This window comes from Bos grunniens, chromosome 12 (genome assembly GCF_055505025.1).
Source record: "Bos grunniens cultivar Pamir isolate PY7600 chromosome 12, Bosgru_T2T1.0, whole genome shotgun sequence".
In the NCBI taxonomy this organism is placed as follows: Eukaryota; Metazoa; Chordata; class Mammalia; order Artiodactyla; family Bovidae; genus Bos; species Bos grunniens.
The window spans coordinates 66,332,998-66,349,686 of record NC_141176.1 but is presented as its reverse complement, the minus strand read 5'-3'; the positions used below and the strand labels follow the sequence as shown (position 1 = coordinate 66,349,686).

At 36.4% G+C, this 16,689-nt stretch overlaps 1 protein-coding gene across 11 annotated transcripts in view; it reads right to left on the bottom strand.

The window, feature by feature from the left end:
• Nucleotides 1-16,689, bottom strand: part of GPC5 (glypican 5) — a 1,583,243-nt gene that overhangs the window by 1,267,491 nt on the left and 299,063 nt on the right. For all 11 annotated transcript variants that reach the window (XR_015138295.1, XR_015138296.1, XR_015138297.1 and 8 more), the window contains exon 3: nt 619-1,313. Coding sequence is in view for 8 of the 11 variants with exons in the window: in XM_086330176.1 (XP_086186302.1) it covers nt 619-1,313 (695 nt within the window). In the remaining 3 variants the exon portion in view is untranslated. The remainder of the gene's footprint in view (nt 1-618; nt 1,314-16,689) is intronic.

Below are 16,689 nucleotides of genomic sequence, written 5' to 3'. Positions count from 1 at the left end.
TTAAAAGATCATCACACCATCACTGTCCCAGGTTCTGGAAAGTCTCCGAAGAAACACTTTTGATAACAAGTCTTCATTTAATGCCTATATAATTGGTGTTTTCTATTTTAAAGCTGAATACTTTTGAAATACCAACAATATCCATTTTTGGAGTACCAGGCAGTATACTAGGTAGAGGGCCTAAATGATTGCCTATCTTCCCCAAAAAGAATACTCCAAAAGTTATTTGTTACTATTTTCTTCTTGTCAGTGAGAAAACTGGGGCTCAAAGAAGCTAAGGGACTTGAGAATTAAAGGAAGAGTGCAGAATCAAATTTATGCTGGTCCTGATTTTAAAACCAAGCCCTCTTTACCTCACTGAACTAACCCTATAAGAAGGCCACTACTTAGAGGAGAAACTGGTATTTTAGCTAACCAAAATTTTGATGTGTCATGTAAAATATATTTAGAATTGAATATGACAATATGACAACCCATGCATTCTTCTACTATTTCGTAAAGTATTATTAAGCTGTCATAATTTAAAGTATATAATGATGTGCTTATAATCAACTCACTTTATGTATATAGCTAACTGTTGCACTCTAAGAAAGCAGGAAATTTTGAGTGGATGCTTACCTGTTCCGATAACTTCTGTCCATCACGGTGAGCCTGCATCACAGCATCATTAACAAGCAAGTGGAAGTTCAGAAGCACGTGTTCAATGTCATAGGTCCCATGCATGGCATCCGACAGCTCTTCCAGTGACCGGATGTACACATGCCAGTGTGGGTTAAGCTCTGCCACATGTGCCAAGCAGCCTCTCATGACGTTGAGGCAATACCCCATGCAAGGCTTAGTGAGAGCCAGGCCTTGGCAGTGTGGGCAGTACTGCATCCTCAGCAGGGCTCTGCCACACTCTTTGGAGAAGTGCAGATGGTCTGTGGTATTGATGACTTCAATGCCCAGGTTCAGCGCCTGCAGAAACGTGCGACTGGGCAGCAGCGATCGCCCCATCTGTCCCAGCACTCTTTTGGGAATATTACCAAATGGGCTAATGTCCCGGCGGGCCGTCCGGACGCATTCTGAGTATTCCAGGGAACTGTCAGTCACACCAGGGTTAATGAGATGATTGTACACCAGAGGGAAAAGACTGTCAAAGAATCTGTTTACAAATTCTTCAGGATTAACATCCGCACCAAATAAATAGAGCCCTACATCGGTGAAGAGCTCCTGGGTGGAAGCGGCGGCCTCAAGGGCCATGTTCCTGTAGGTGTTGCAGAAAAGTATGCTGGTGTAATTTTCTGCTTGTCTAATGAGAGTTTCGAGGGTTTCTGTAACAAAAGCAGAAGTAAAGGATGAAAAGGCTTAGTATTCATATTAAAACTAGTCATCCATCTGCTCCACACAGTAAATGAGCTCAATGCAGCAAAACTAACCTAAGGATCTAAATGATCAGCCTACTAAACCCAATTGTGCTTTCCCAGGAAAATGACTGGTGGAAGGCGGGCATCATGCACAACACACACATTTTATAGATAGGTATTTCCTAGGATCAAACACAAAAAGTATAGACATCAAAAAGAAGTTATAGGTAATAGTAATTTCTTATTAATTTTATTCATAATTTTTATAACCCACAAATGATAAAAAAAAAGTGTCACTAAGAAAACAATTTACATTCATGAGTTCAATCTTTACTAAAGAAAATGACATTAAAATTTGATTTAACATCTACTGCATTTTTTATGGTTTCTCTCTTTTTCTTTTTTTTCAGAATGAAAGCTAGTAGATCATAAACTAGTTACTGTAAACAGAGGTTAAATTTCCAAAGGGAAACCTGAACATCATCAGGCCTCCTAGAAGGTTCAAATTAAAAGAAAATAAAGCATTTCATGACTAAACCATCCTTAAAATTGTCAAACCTTGTTAAGAAGTGAGAAAGTCATGAGTCATATTAATTGATGGAAGAAGTGTGTGACCACCTTCTGAACTGTCTTGTGACCTTTTGTTTTTATCATATTACTTTACTGTGGGACATTTTATTATCTTATTTCTTTAACAAATGCTTCCAAGTAAATTTCTCCACAGAAAGAATGGAGAATAATTTATCCATAAATTAAAGGAGGCTGTAGTAATCAGCAGGGCTCCCCTGGTGGCTCAGAGGTGAAGAATCCACCTGCCAGGGTGTGAGACGTGGGTTCAACCCCTGGCTTAGGCAGATCCCCTGGAGAACCCACTCCAGTATTCTTGCCTCAGAAATCCCATGGACAGAGGAGCTTGATGGGCTAGAGTCCGTGGGGTCACAAAAAGTCAGACACAACTTAGTGACTAAAGAGCAGCAGCAGCAGTAATTAGAAAGTAAAAGCTGTGTTTCCAAAATGATAGTTTTAGGCAACAGTCAATCATCTTGGATATCCTAGCAATTACAGTTCAAAAAATTAGCCTAAATATGATACTAGACTGTGTCAATATATAATTAGCTATAAAATACATCAATAAAATTATCTCCCATAACCACAAAATCTTACAGTAATTTTAAATCAGGTTGTAAAGACCACATCAAACCACTGATATATTACAAAAAGAGATGAAATAACAGTAGAATAAAGTGAAATGATAAAAAAAGAGTTACCGGGAGAGCTATTAATGAAGTGAAACTGTGTCATTAATATGCCATAATATCCTAAAAACCAGCAAAAAAAACTCCATTTTTTTTCACAGAGAATATATATAGGACACAATTTACTATATATTCTGATTCTAATTCTGAGATGGATTCGTATTGAGTCCCCAGCTTGAGTGTCATATATCAAGGTGCAGGCTATGGACTAAATGTGTGTCCCCCCAAAACTTCTTATGCTGAAAATTAATTTCCAGTGGAATGGTATTTGGAAATAGGGGCTTTGGGAGAGTGATTCGGCCTGGGGAGCGGACCCCTAGTGGATGGGATTAGTGACCCTTTATAAGAGACCCCCGAGTGTCCCCTTGCCCCTTCTACCAAATGAGGACACGGCCAGAAAATGTCCATTTGTGAACCAGGAAGTGAGCTTTCACCAGACATGGAAACTGCCAGTACCCTGCTAAATTTCTGTTGATAAACCACCCAGTCTATGGTATTCTGTTACAGTGGCTGAAACTGAGACAGTGCCTCTACACTACAATCAAAGGCAAGCAACACTTTCAAAGAAGCTGCAACTCTATTACAGCACAGACACTTCAAATAAGAATTTTTTTTAAATTTGATGTTTAATGCACTTTGATAAGCCTCTATTCCATTTTGATGGCACTTAACATAGAAGTGATTAAACAGTAACATATAACTAGGCAGGACTCCTGTGCTTACCCACACCTCTCCAGCACCCACTACAGTATGCTACTGCTGCTACTGCTAAGTCGCTTCAGTTGTGTCTGACTCTGTGCGAACCCATAGACGGCAGCCCACCAGGCTCCGCCATCCCTGGGATTCTCCAGGCAAGAACACTGGAGTGGGTTGCCATTTCCTTCTCCAATGCATGGAAGAGAAAAGTGAAAGTGAAGTCTCTCAGTCGTGTCCGACTCCTAGCAACCCCATGGACTGCAGCCTACCAGGCTCCTCCATCCATGGATTTTCCAGGTAAGAGTACTGGAGTGGGGTGCCATTATAAACTATGTATAAACTACGCACTGTGCCTGTATGCTAAGTCACTTTAGTCGTGCCTGACTCTTCGCGACCCTATGGACTGTAGCCGGGCAGGCTCCTGTGTCCCTGGAATTCTCCAAGCAAGCATACTAGAGTGGGTTTCCATGCCCTTCTCCCAGGGATCTTCCCAACCCAGGATCAAACCTGTGTCTCCTGCAGCTACTGAACTGCAGGCAGATTCTTTACTGTCTGAGCAACCAGGGAAGGCTTCAGTTGAGGTTAGCTACTGTGCCAATTGAGATTGTATTAAACATGAGGTTTTCCAACTGCCCTGATCAGCTGGGTTGTGTGGGGAAACTACAAATAATGGGATCTCTGCACTGAAATTCGGGAGTCTCTATGTGACAATCAGCCTCGATCAGTCTTTTGGCTTGACCTGGTTTTGAAACTGCAATTACAGGTTATCTATGACATGTCCTCTCTGCAAGCATTTCACCACAGCAGTCTGACCTCAGAGCTGCAATCTCTACCACTACACTGTTTCTAAAGATCCACAAGAGTGAATGTGAAAGGGAAATTAAATCTTTGTGGTTGGAACTAAAATAAAACTGCTAGGATTATATTTTTTCAATAATACTGGATCATTTTTCTCACCAATTTATGGCTATGAATTGTGAGGCTGCAAATGATTTTATTTACCAAAAATGGTTAAATAGCAATGCTTGCAAATAATGTAAGCTTTTTTAAAAGATAAAATAAGGATAGATGTAAAGAAACCCATATATCACAGGCAGCTTTACATGCATTCCACCAGGTTTTCTAAGGCATGTACTCTAGAGGTACGTATTTGTGTTTGATACTGGCCATATGCCCTGTATGGTGAATGTAGAATGCTAGCCTAAGCAATACAAGTGTTCCATCTGATTTCTGCTAACTCTAAATGATGAACAAACATACAATTTTTTATTAAAAAATTTAAGTAAAAAATAAAACTTTATAAATTCCAGTCCCATTAAGTTATAACCTACAATGATTCAGGTATATATGGAATTTATCTTTTCGGTTGCATAATTAGTAGGTTTAGCAAGTTAATTTATTTTATAAAAGCAATATTGGGAATATATTTAATATTTAGGAGCATTCATTCAAAATAAAAACGAGGATATTAGTTTTAAATATTGTTGTTTCTTTATAGGACTGCACTATTGGCAGTAAAAACTAAGTTGACTACTGTTTGAGTTAGTAATTAAAAAATAAATTTCTATTAAAAAGTCTACAATCTTTATTTCAGACTGGTTTTCCTCTGATTTAGCTTTATTATTTAAACAAAATGATTAAAATCTGGTAAAAAGTTTAAAATCATATTACAGCAACACTTAAAACTTCCCCTTACTATTATATACATTAAAATTTTAGTTTTCTTAACTATATATTAATTTTACTACCCCTTTGAATAAGAGATTGCACACTCTGATATATCAACGTTCTGATGAAATACTGAACACAAAATGGCTTTTAAAAATACTTTTTACAATACAATTTTACAATATTGTTCACTATGCAATTAACTCATCACAATATAAGGATTTTTCTTTCAACCTGTGTTGAATCTAATATTGACATAGTCCAGTTAACTGAATTCCCTAAACATATACTAGGCATGCATTTTTCAATGTGTTCTTTGAAATGTTCTTAAATCCAATCAATGATGAGAACTGTTGCTCTGTATACATTTCTTCTTTAATGCCTAGAGATAAATATACTTTTGTGAATCTTTGGACCTAATAAATTCAAAAATTTTAATTTATAAACACATAACAGAAACTGAGCAATCTAGAAGTCAATAAATTGGATAATTTTGTAAGTGATTTTTCTGGAAAGTTCATAAAGTCAAAAGTCAAGTTTACTAAAATTATTTGTTTGTATTAACTCTGAATTTGTAAGAACTATCACTTTGTTCTACTTTGTTTACTATGAAGTTGTGTCCTTCCGTTTTATGGAATTAACATTATGATATTAACAAGAATTTAAACTTGTCAAAAGAATTGTCAAATGAACAAAGTATTTTTCATCTCTGAAAAAGAATAACTGACATTTAAATCAGCATTTATAAATCCAAAGGTAGGAGCAGTACTGAATAATTAATCAAATCTACTTAATTATTAAAAAGAAACTATACATTGTTTTGACTATAAAATTTTAATAAGTAAAACATATTCCTTACTCAAGCTATATAAGTAATAGCTTTTTATTGATGTGCCAAAAACTATAACCTATTTAGAATAAACATTTGTAACATTTGTTTAAAGGGTTTAAGAAATAGTCTAGAAAAAATTATCTTCTTGCTGTTTTTCCATTGAGAATTTCAATAAGCTCTTCTTTTCAATGATACCAGATTAAGTCTACCAAGACAGGAAATTTCCAACTTTCCTTTTAATGCCTAAAATGATTGATTGAATTGAAAACTGCAATCTAATAATTGAATAAAAAACATAATTTCTCCCAGCTTTATGAGAAAATTAATTTATGTATTATCTCGTTAAGTAGAAACTGAATTTGGAATGCATGAAGTTTTTCTTCATCTACTTCAGTTTTCAACATTAACATTCTGTGAAAACTTAATAACAAAACACCTATAACTAGAAACTTTATATTAACTTTTTCCAGCACACATTCCCTTTAGAGACATTTTATTATAGGTACAAAGAACGACTGATATTTAAATCAAGATTTAAATTTAAATAAAACTGGTAGAGAAAAAAAATCAAATGATTTGAAATTAAATTTGACAAATAGCAAAATCAGTGAAGATTTACACTAGGTAGGTTTTTTGCAATGTGAGAAACAATATTTATGGGGCTTTTTACTGCTTTAAATATTAAGTTGATTTCAAAACTAATGATCATGAAATAACTGCTATAATAACCTCCCCACCATGACATGAACAGACATTTTATGACCCTTTTCATTTTTCATATTTTTATCATTTTCTATATATGAACATTTTAAGATACAAAATTTGAAGAGACTTTTATAATTTAAAGCCACAGACATCCTCAAACATAGCAATGAAAAAGATGAAGAAATATTAAGTCATATAAATCATGGATAATCAGATGATCTTACAATGTATATCTGGGTTGAAGAGAAATTTTTAGAGTTAGTTTATGTATTTGTGCATTACAATTCTCAAGTCACAGATTTTGTTACTGTAACAGATAATTCATTACTATTCTGCTATATTAGAGCTAGTTTATGCCAGAGAACTATGTATCCCTCTGTACTGCGTTATGGATAGATGAATAGATAGCTAGATCATTTAAAGAGCAATTTCTTGACCAGTTTTTATCACAGACATATTACAATGAATTGTAGTTCCTCCTGCTCTTCTTTCTTTGCAAAAAGGCCTTCCAATGATTTTAAAATAGTCACATATAATAATTCATTTAATTATCAGAAGGTCACAAAAACTACTCTGAAGATATAATAAAAGAAGCAATTACCTATTTCTCTAGTCTGTGTTTATACTGAATTCATCCCTATGATATTTGCAAATTTCTTTAATTTTTTCATATAATGATAAACTATAATAAAATATATAACAAATGTTTTCCAGAATATTAATTTAATGATATATTTTAAACATTATAATTTATAATTCTTTAGAAATTAGTCATCTATACAAATAAATAGTGAGTGCTATATTAATTTGTATCACCAAGAATTAACATGTTTGTAAGTAATCGAGTCTCTTAGGATAAGCACTGAATGGAAAAATGCTTTCTCAACTTTTCTCCTTCCTCATTTTCCTCCCCATCAATTTGGTATATCATGGTGCTTCATATTTACTTCTAATATCATCTTGTAATCATTTATTTTCTAAACATCAATTTATGATATTAGCAAGTATTTGAACTCAATTAAGCATTTGTATAACCAATAAAATCAGTGCCAAACAATGCACAGCAGATTGTTTCATGAATTATTGTGGGCTGAAGATTTTAAATCAAGTCTAAGCCTTCTAAGAATCTTTAAAGTAAGTCCAGAAACACAATCTAGAAACACAAAACAATCATGAGGAACAGTATCTCATTCTCTAATATATATGACCTTCAACTTTTACACAAAACAAGAAGTTGATATTCTTTTTGATGTTTCCTCTCCCTCTTTTGCTTTTCGGTTAGTTTTATAATCTAACACACCGATCTCCTTTACTTCAATAAACAAAACCCTTTATGGTCACTCTCTCATAATCTTTACTCTCATTTTCTTTTTGACATCTCAAAAAAAATGAGATTTTTCTGTATTTTCAGCTTATTCTGGCATATTGTCTATTCTGTCTGATACACTCACATCTAGTTTATTTTGCCACATAGTACTTGATTCATCCATTTAATCAACATTCTTGAGCAACTTCTGTAGATCTCAAAGCTACAGCTAAAAACCATACAAATTTTTGTCCTCATGTGGCTTAGAATCTAAAAGGTAGGAGAACATTATAAAAGCAAATAAATAAATATGACTTGTGTGTGAAGTTAAGTACTATAAGGAAAAAAAACAGTAAAGGACAGGAAGTGATGTGGCAGTATCTTGGATGGCTTTAGGTCAATTTGTCCATAACAGTTCAATAAAAGACAATTAACCATAAGCAAATCATCTGATTGATCTATTACCAATGGCAAGCTTTCTGAATTTACCAAATATCTCTAAACTTTTCAAACTATCTATGATGTTTCATCATTTGGCAAATTAAAAAAAAATGATGTTGGCAAACTGGTTTGGACAAATTGACTTTTTTACTGACTGACCATTTTATATAAGATGAGCAGGAAAACCTTCTCTGAGGTGGTAATGTCTGAGCAGAGACCTCATTAATGAAATAGAACCAGTCAGGAGGAGAGGGGGTGTGGTTTGCAGATTCTGAGAAATTGGACTGCAAGGTTCTGAGCTGTGTAAGAAGCTTGTTGATTCTGGAAAAAACAGAGGCATGTCAGTGTTACTGGAGACCAGTGAGTGAGTGGAGAGAAAGGTCAGAGAAGCAGGCAGGGATCATGGCAGGCTCACAGAACCATGGAAAGGGGATTGGGGTTTAATATGTATAATAAGAAGCTACAGGATAATTTTAAACATGGAGGAATGTGATGTGGTTTGCATATTAAAGGATCTGGTTTGTACATTAAACTGTTGGAGCAGGGGCATGATTGAAAGCAGGAAGTCCAGGGAATGGTCTTCAGTAACACAAGTATAAAAATAATATGAGTGACAAGCACTGGGGGTTGTACTATAGCAGTCGTGGGGCAAGTTGCAAAAAGTGATAGCATTGACCATATGTACTGCATGTGAGCTAAATCGCTTCAGTTGTACCCAACTCTTTGCAACCCTATGGACCATAGCCTGCCAGGCTCACCTGTTGAAGGGATTCTCCAGGAAAGAATACTGGAGTGGGTTGACATGCCCTCTTCCAGGGCATCTTCCTGACCCAGGGATTCAACCTGTGCTTCATGTCTCCTGCATTGGCAGGCAGGTTCTTTACTACCAGCGCCACCTGGGAAGCCCCATATGCACTGAGGAACAGTCGAAAGGACTTACTGTCAAACGGCAAGTGTAGGATGCAGAGGAAACGAAAGACAATTCTGAAGACTGTACCTCAGCACCTGGATGTGCACTGATGCCATTAACTCAGATAAGTAAGACTATGGCTACATCATGTTTGTGGTGTGAGTCAGAAATTAAAATTTCCATTTTGGACATGTTAAGACTGGTATAATGCCAATTAAAAATTCAAACGATGGGGAAACTTGAGGTTGGCAATATAGATCTGAGAAGGAGGAATCATGGTGCTGGATGAAATAATCTGAAGAGAAAAGATAAGGAAGAGTGCAAAGACTGAGGAAAAGGAGAGCAGCCAAGAGAAAGCATGAGAATGAGAAAGCAGTGAAGGAAAGGGAAAATGAGGAAAGTGGAGTCTGCAAGAAACCATGGGAAAAAAGTGATTCAAGAAGAAAAAAGTAATCCATCATCTCAATGCTATTAAGAGATCAACTGAGATTGGAATCACAGTTGAGCATGGAAGCTGACAACAGAGAGGCTCTTACTGACATTGCCAAAAGCTGCCTCAGCAGAATGTGAGCACAGAAGAAAATAGGAATTGAAGCAAGAATGGACAACTTTCTTGCAAATGTTTGCTGTCATGCAAGTAGAGAACCCAGGCCAGTGCCCAAGGGATATTTGAGGGCAAAGGGTTTTGTGTTTTTTTGAAGAAGGAGAATTTACTGGATATTCCTACGCTAATAGGAGTAATTTGATAGATAAATGAAAACTGATGGCTAAGGAGAGGGCATGGGAACCATGTGAGAAAATCCTTTGAATAAGAAAAACAATGTGATCTAGGAACATGGGTCTCCTGCATAGCATTGCACGTAGATTCTTTACTGTCTGAGCCACCAGGGGAACTAACTATAATTATTCCTCTTTTTGAAAACTAACTAATATTATTGCTGTAGCAAAAATTATGGCACCCCACTCCAGTCCTCTTGCCTGGAAAATCTCATGGATGGAGGAGCGTGGTGGGCTGCAGTCCATGGGGTCGCTAGGAGTCTGACACGACTGAGCGACTTCACTTTCACTTTTCACTTTCACGCATTGGAGAAGGAAATGGCAACCCGCTCCAGTGTTCTTGCCTGGAGAATCCCAGGGACGGTGGAGCCTGATGGGCTGCCATCTATGGGGTCGCACAGAGTCGGACACGACTGAAGCGACTTAGCAGCAGCAGCAGCAAAAATTAATGAAGAGCGAGCCCTACTGTGTTGTGCTAGAATCAAATAAGCTGAGTATATCCTAACATTTGGAATTAACTGAAAATGTCATCTTTATGTCTGAAAAATATATGTCAGATCTTTATCACCAAACACATATGGAGAAGGAAATAAAAACTCTTGCTCTTTTACCATATGCAACCCTTTTTTAAGAAGTTTATATTTGAAGAGACTGCAAAGGAAGATGCACTAGGATTTAGTTAGAATGAGAAAGTCAAGTTCCATTCAAGATAAAGTCTGAGAAAATGGGAATTGTTGCTGGTGATGGTCTGCAAATTCCATTAAGGAAGGGCAGAAGGTTTGGGCAGACTGAGATAATTGATAGGGGCTTTCCTGAGCCACTGACATGGTTCAGAGGTCTCCTGCAACTTCTTCCTGACCAAGTGCAATGCTCTTCTAAGGCTCACACTCTCTCAGTTACTCTAGTCCCTACATTTAGTGATAGTCTTTTCCATCTGAGTGATTTTTTTTTTTCCCCTTTCACTCATTCTTCTTCATCCTAGACCGACTTTTCCAAAGCCATGGTTCTTGTTCCATATGACCTCACTCAAACAGTAGTAAACAGTAAACTCCCAAGCTCATGACTCCCAAATCTACATACATTGCTCAGTGGTTCCCAAAGTTTTCACTGCAGGATCCTTTATATTCTTACAAGTTATTGAGAAACATAGCTTTTTACCTCGATGGGTTACACTTATAAATATATATTATTTTAAAACTATAACTTAATTATTTAAAAATATTTACTAATTACACCTAAAAATAAGCAGAACAAACATCACATTAGAATAAATTATATATTTTGTTACACAATGACATGTTTTCCAAAACAAAATGTTTGTTGAAGAGTGGCATTATTTTATATTATTGCAAATTTCATTACTGCCTGGCTTAATAATCAAGAAGAGCTGTATTCTCATATCTGCTTCTGAATTGAATTTGTTATAATATGCTGTTTTGGTTGAGATATATGACAAAAATCCAGCCATTTACATATATGCAGTTGCCAAAGGAAGGTATATTTAATTGTCTTTTTGAATAATTATTAGCTTTCTTCTTTGATGTTATACCAAAATTTGACAAGTGCTTAATTGTAATGTCCCATTGGTCTTTATTTCACTATAAATGGTTTGGTCAATTATGCATAGTTTTGCAATTTATGCACTGACATTTGAAAAGTTTTGGTTCATGCATTATTCAAAATTTCCCAGTGCTGACACACATCATCATATCTGTAGGTATTAAGGAATTTTCAAGTTTATGATGACTGCTATATGTTCTCTAAAATTCCAATTTTCTCTTGAAAGATCAAATGCTATTACTGGCAACAAAACTATAAGTTGTTTTTCTTGAAGTGGCAGGTTCATCTTGTCCAAATTTGAGAAAATGTCTTCCAGGTATCCAAGTCTGAACCATCATATTTTGTCTGTCAATCATTTTTTTCCCACAAAAATGAAATATGTACAGGAAAAAAAGTGACTAGTTCAGCTTGCAATTCAAACAATTGCATAAGTGCCTTTCATCAAGACAGCCATTACAATTCAGTATGCAGAAGATGTACGTCATGTATTTCTTACCTCACAGGATACAGAAAACATATATAATTGTGGGTTGACATTTAAAAATATTAATAATTTTTACAGCTTCTCAGGACATTCTTCAGTGAAACTAGATTTTATCTTTTCCTGCGAGTGTGTAGATGTAAAGAATACAATGACTACAAGTACAGTTTGGTGGCACTAATTTAACTCATGCTAAAGCTCTAAATGTTTTGCTCACTCTTATGTTTGCACTAACAGTGCAAAAGCCAGTACAGAGAAATAGGCAAAGCAAGTCTTAGTACTATGAAAATTGTTTTGATCTCCTATACACCCTAAAAAGATTTTGGGAACCTCAGATTACACTCTGAGAATTGATATTGGAGCAAAAGTTATCTACCTGGAGATCTATTTTTCAATGCCTAACATCAACCTGAATCTCTCTTTGCCTCCTATTCCCTTCTACATTTCTCAGTATCTTTCTGACTTTCTTATCTCATAATCAGGATATATATACTAGCCTTAGAAGCATGCAGTCCTGAAACTTTTACTTCCTATTTCTTCCTACCTTTCACCTATTTATTTAAACACAATATTCACTTAAGAACCATGTCCAAATACTATCAGTTCAGTTCAGTTCAGCCGCTCACTCGTGTCTGATTCTTTGTGACCCCATGAATCACAGCACACCAGGCCACCCTGTCAATAACCAACTCCAGAAATTTACCCAAACTCATGTCCATCGAGTCGGTGATGCCATCCAGCCATCTCATCCTCTGTCATCCCCTTCTCATCCTGCCCCCAATCCCTCCCAGCATCAGGGTATTTTTCAATGAGTCAACTCTTCGTATGAGGTAGCCAAAGTACTGGAGTTTCAGCTTCAGCATCAGTCCTTCCAATGAACACCCAGGACTGATCTTCTTTAGAATGGACTGGTTGGATCTCCTTGCAGTCCAAGGGACTCTCAAGAGTCTTCTCCAACACCACAGTTTAAAAACATCAGTTCTTCAGTGCTCAGCTTTCTTCACAGTCCAACTCTCACATCCATACATGACCACTGGAAAAACCATAGCCTTGACTAGACGGACCTTTGTTGGCAAAGTAATGTCTCTGCTTTTCAATATGCTAATTAGGTTGGTCATAACTTTCCTTCCAAGGAAAAAGGCTTTGGCATAGTCAATAAAGCAGAAATAGATGTTTTTCTGGAACTCTCTTGCATTTTCGATGATCCAGCTGTTGTTGGCAATTTGATCTCTGGTTCCTCTGCCTTTTCTAAAACCAGCTTGAACATCTGGGAGTTCATGGTTCACGTCCTGCTGAAGCCTGGCCTGGAGAATTTTGAGCATTACTTTACTAGCATTTGAAAGTGAAGTAGCTCAGTTGTGTCCGACTCTTTGCGACCCCATGGACTGTAGCCTACCAGGCTCTTCCATCCATGGGATTCTCCAGACAACAGTACTGGAGTGGGTTGCCATTTCCTTCTCCAGGAGATCTTCCCAACCCAGGGATCGAACCCTGGTCTCCCACATTGCAGGCAGACGCTTTAACCTCTGAGCCACCAGGGAAGCCCCTTTACTAGCATGTGAGATGAGTGCAATTGTGCAGTAGTTTGAGCATTCTTTGACATTGCCTTTCTTTGGGATTGGAATGAAAACTGACCTTTCTAGTCCTGTGGCCGCTGCTGAGTTTTCCAAATTTGCTGGCATATTGAGTGCAGCACTTTCACAGCATCATCTTTCAGGATTTGAAATAGCTCAACTGGAATTCCATCACCTCCACTAGCTTTGTTCGTAATGATGCTTTCTAAGGCCCACTTGACTTCATATTCCAGGATATCTGGCTCAGTGAGTGATCATACCATTGTGATTATCTGAGTTGTGAAGATCTTTTTTGTACAGTTCTTCTGTGTATTCTTGCCACGTGTTCTTAATATCTTCTGCTTCTGTTAGATGCATACCATTTCTGTCCTTTATCGAGCCCATCTTTGCATGAAATGTTCCCTTGGTATCTATAGTTTTCTTGAAGAGATCTCTAGTCTTTTCCATTCCCAAATCCCATAGACCTAAGCAAAGCAACACTATTTACATAATAGGGTCTCTGAAACATGCCTAAAAGGATATCCGAGTGCTAGAAAAGCCATGTTATCAAGTAGTGTGTGACTTTTTAAATTAAGATGAATCAGTTGGATTTATACTCCAACTACATAATTATACTAACCTCAGTCTTTCCTTCTAAAGTCAGCTCTATACAATCCACAAGCTCAGAAAAGCAAAGGATTCCCAGATAATACTGCTGGCATCCTCTAAATAGCTATGGAGGCTCTATTTACTTAATCATTGTATTTAACTATATTTATTTATCTCATTGGGGTTTACCTGGTAGCTTAGCTGGTAAAGAATCTGTCTGCAGTACAGGAGATCCCAGTTAAATTCCTGGGTCGGGAAGATCCCCTGGAAAAAGGAATAGGCTACCCACTCTAGTATTCTTGGATTCCCTGGTGGCTCAGATGGTAAAGAATCCATCTGCAATGCAGGAGACCTGGGTTTGATCCCTGGGTTGGGAAGATTCCCTGGAGGAGGGCATGGCAAACCACTCCAGTATTCTTGCCTGGAGAATCCGCATGGACAGAAGAGCCTGGTGGGCTATAGTCCACAGGGTAGCAGAGTCAGACCCAACTGAGCAACTAAGTACATGACATTTAACTCATTATGTTAAATCACTGAAAGTCATTGATCATACTTATTACTTCTTGATCATATTTATCTAAGAAGTTTCTTTAATTTATATCCTCTTCTAGAACATTTTCATGGATTTCTTCTCCCCAAATAGCAAAGTATTAATAAATACAGATGTATATCTCAGCATTTTATATCTTCCCCATTTTATAGTTCCTGGGATATTTACCTACAGTAGAGTGTTAAAAATGCATTTTTTTTTTTGTTTCTATTAGATTTAAAGTAATGGGTAAGGAATGTCACTGTATAATACAAGAATAGTCACACTAATTCACTAAATTCACACTAAAGTAAAATATTAAAGTCTAACAGTTAAGCTCTAAAATTAGGAAACTAGAAAAAAAGAGGTTTTAATTCCACTCTGTAATCTCTTGATTTTAGAATATCTTAGCCATGGTCCTCTAGAACAGCTGGATCTCATTGCCAACAGTCATGTTGAATGCTTCCTATAGTTACAGACTAGCAAACAGAAAGAAATAGATTGAAAGCATTCACTCCAAAGTTACAGGCAGTTTAATAAATATACTGTTTCTACCTTGACAAGAGAGTAACTCCCTTAGAAAGTAGGCAATCTTTTGGACCATTACATTCTTTTCAAATAGCAGGAGGAAAAATTGCAATACCTTCTGATAACTGAAATGGGTTATAAAGCACAAAATCAATCAGACCAAGAAGAGTCTGTTTTGCTACAACACCCATTCCTACTTTCATTGATGTTATCAGAAAATTATTTCAATAGTGACATAATAAAAAACAGAAGGCACAGTATGTAACCATTATGTGATTTACCTATAGGATGCTAGCAGTCCGTTATGAATTTGCTGAAAATCTAATTTTTAAATTGTACTCAAAAGGCATCTTTAAGAAATCTAAAATTTAAATAATTACGATTTCAAAGGTATAACTTTAGACATAATATGGATTTCCTTTTGAAAAGAAATCAAATCCCTCTTCAACAAATATTTGTTACATAAAATTGATAAAGCATATTGGCACAATTTTATTGACCAAGGTCAAAGTATTTGAAATTTAAGTGTATCAAGAATGCAAAAAACAAAAATGACAGCTGTACTAAATTTCATCTCCCAAATGCCCCATGATCAGTTCAGGGATTTTAAGCTCTCTTCTATTACCCTATGACTGATTCATGTTAATGTTTGGCAGAAACCAACAAGATTCTTTAAAGCAATTATCCTTCAATTAAAAAAATAAAAGAAAAACAAATACAAATAAGTCCTTCAGATAAAGAAGTTCTAGAACTTTTCTCATGTCCCACTGCTATGCTTAATTAATCAAAATATAGTATCTTGTAGCTAATGCATCAAATGACATAAAGTTGGAATTAAAATATATATCTTTTTTTTCTTTCATTTCTTTTTATTGGAAATTGATTTTAGCTTCTGTGTGGAGGTATAGTCATGCATCTGAAAATAATTAAAAAGTAGAAGTTATCATTTAGGAAGATACTAATAAATATTGAGTCTTAAAAGAAGGATCGCATCATATTTTACTAACTCATGACTCAATCATTTTACTGTATTGCACTCATTCTTATAAATCCTATTATATTTCTTTCATATTGAATCTATTATCCATGATGCTTCTTATATCTTTTTAAAACAAACTCCAGTACAGTCATTAGCATTATTTATTGCAACAGCTTTTCCTGCTTTGTTCATGTTGCAGTTTACACTTGTCCTTGTGTGGTGGTGGTGGTGGTGGTTTAGTTGCTAAGTCGTGTCCGACCCATGGACTGTAGTCTGCCAGGCGCCTCTGTCCACGGGATTCTCCAGGCAAGAATGCTGTCATTGTGTGCTATATGCCAAATTGCTTCAGTCATGTCAGACTCTTTGCGACCCTATGGACTGTGGTCCGCCAGGCTCCTTGGGATTCCCCAGGCAAGAATACTGGAGTGGTTCGCCATGCCTTCCTCCAGGGGATCTTCCCCACCCAAGTATCAGACCCACACGTCTCATGCCTCCTGCATTGGCAGGCAGTTT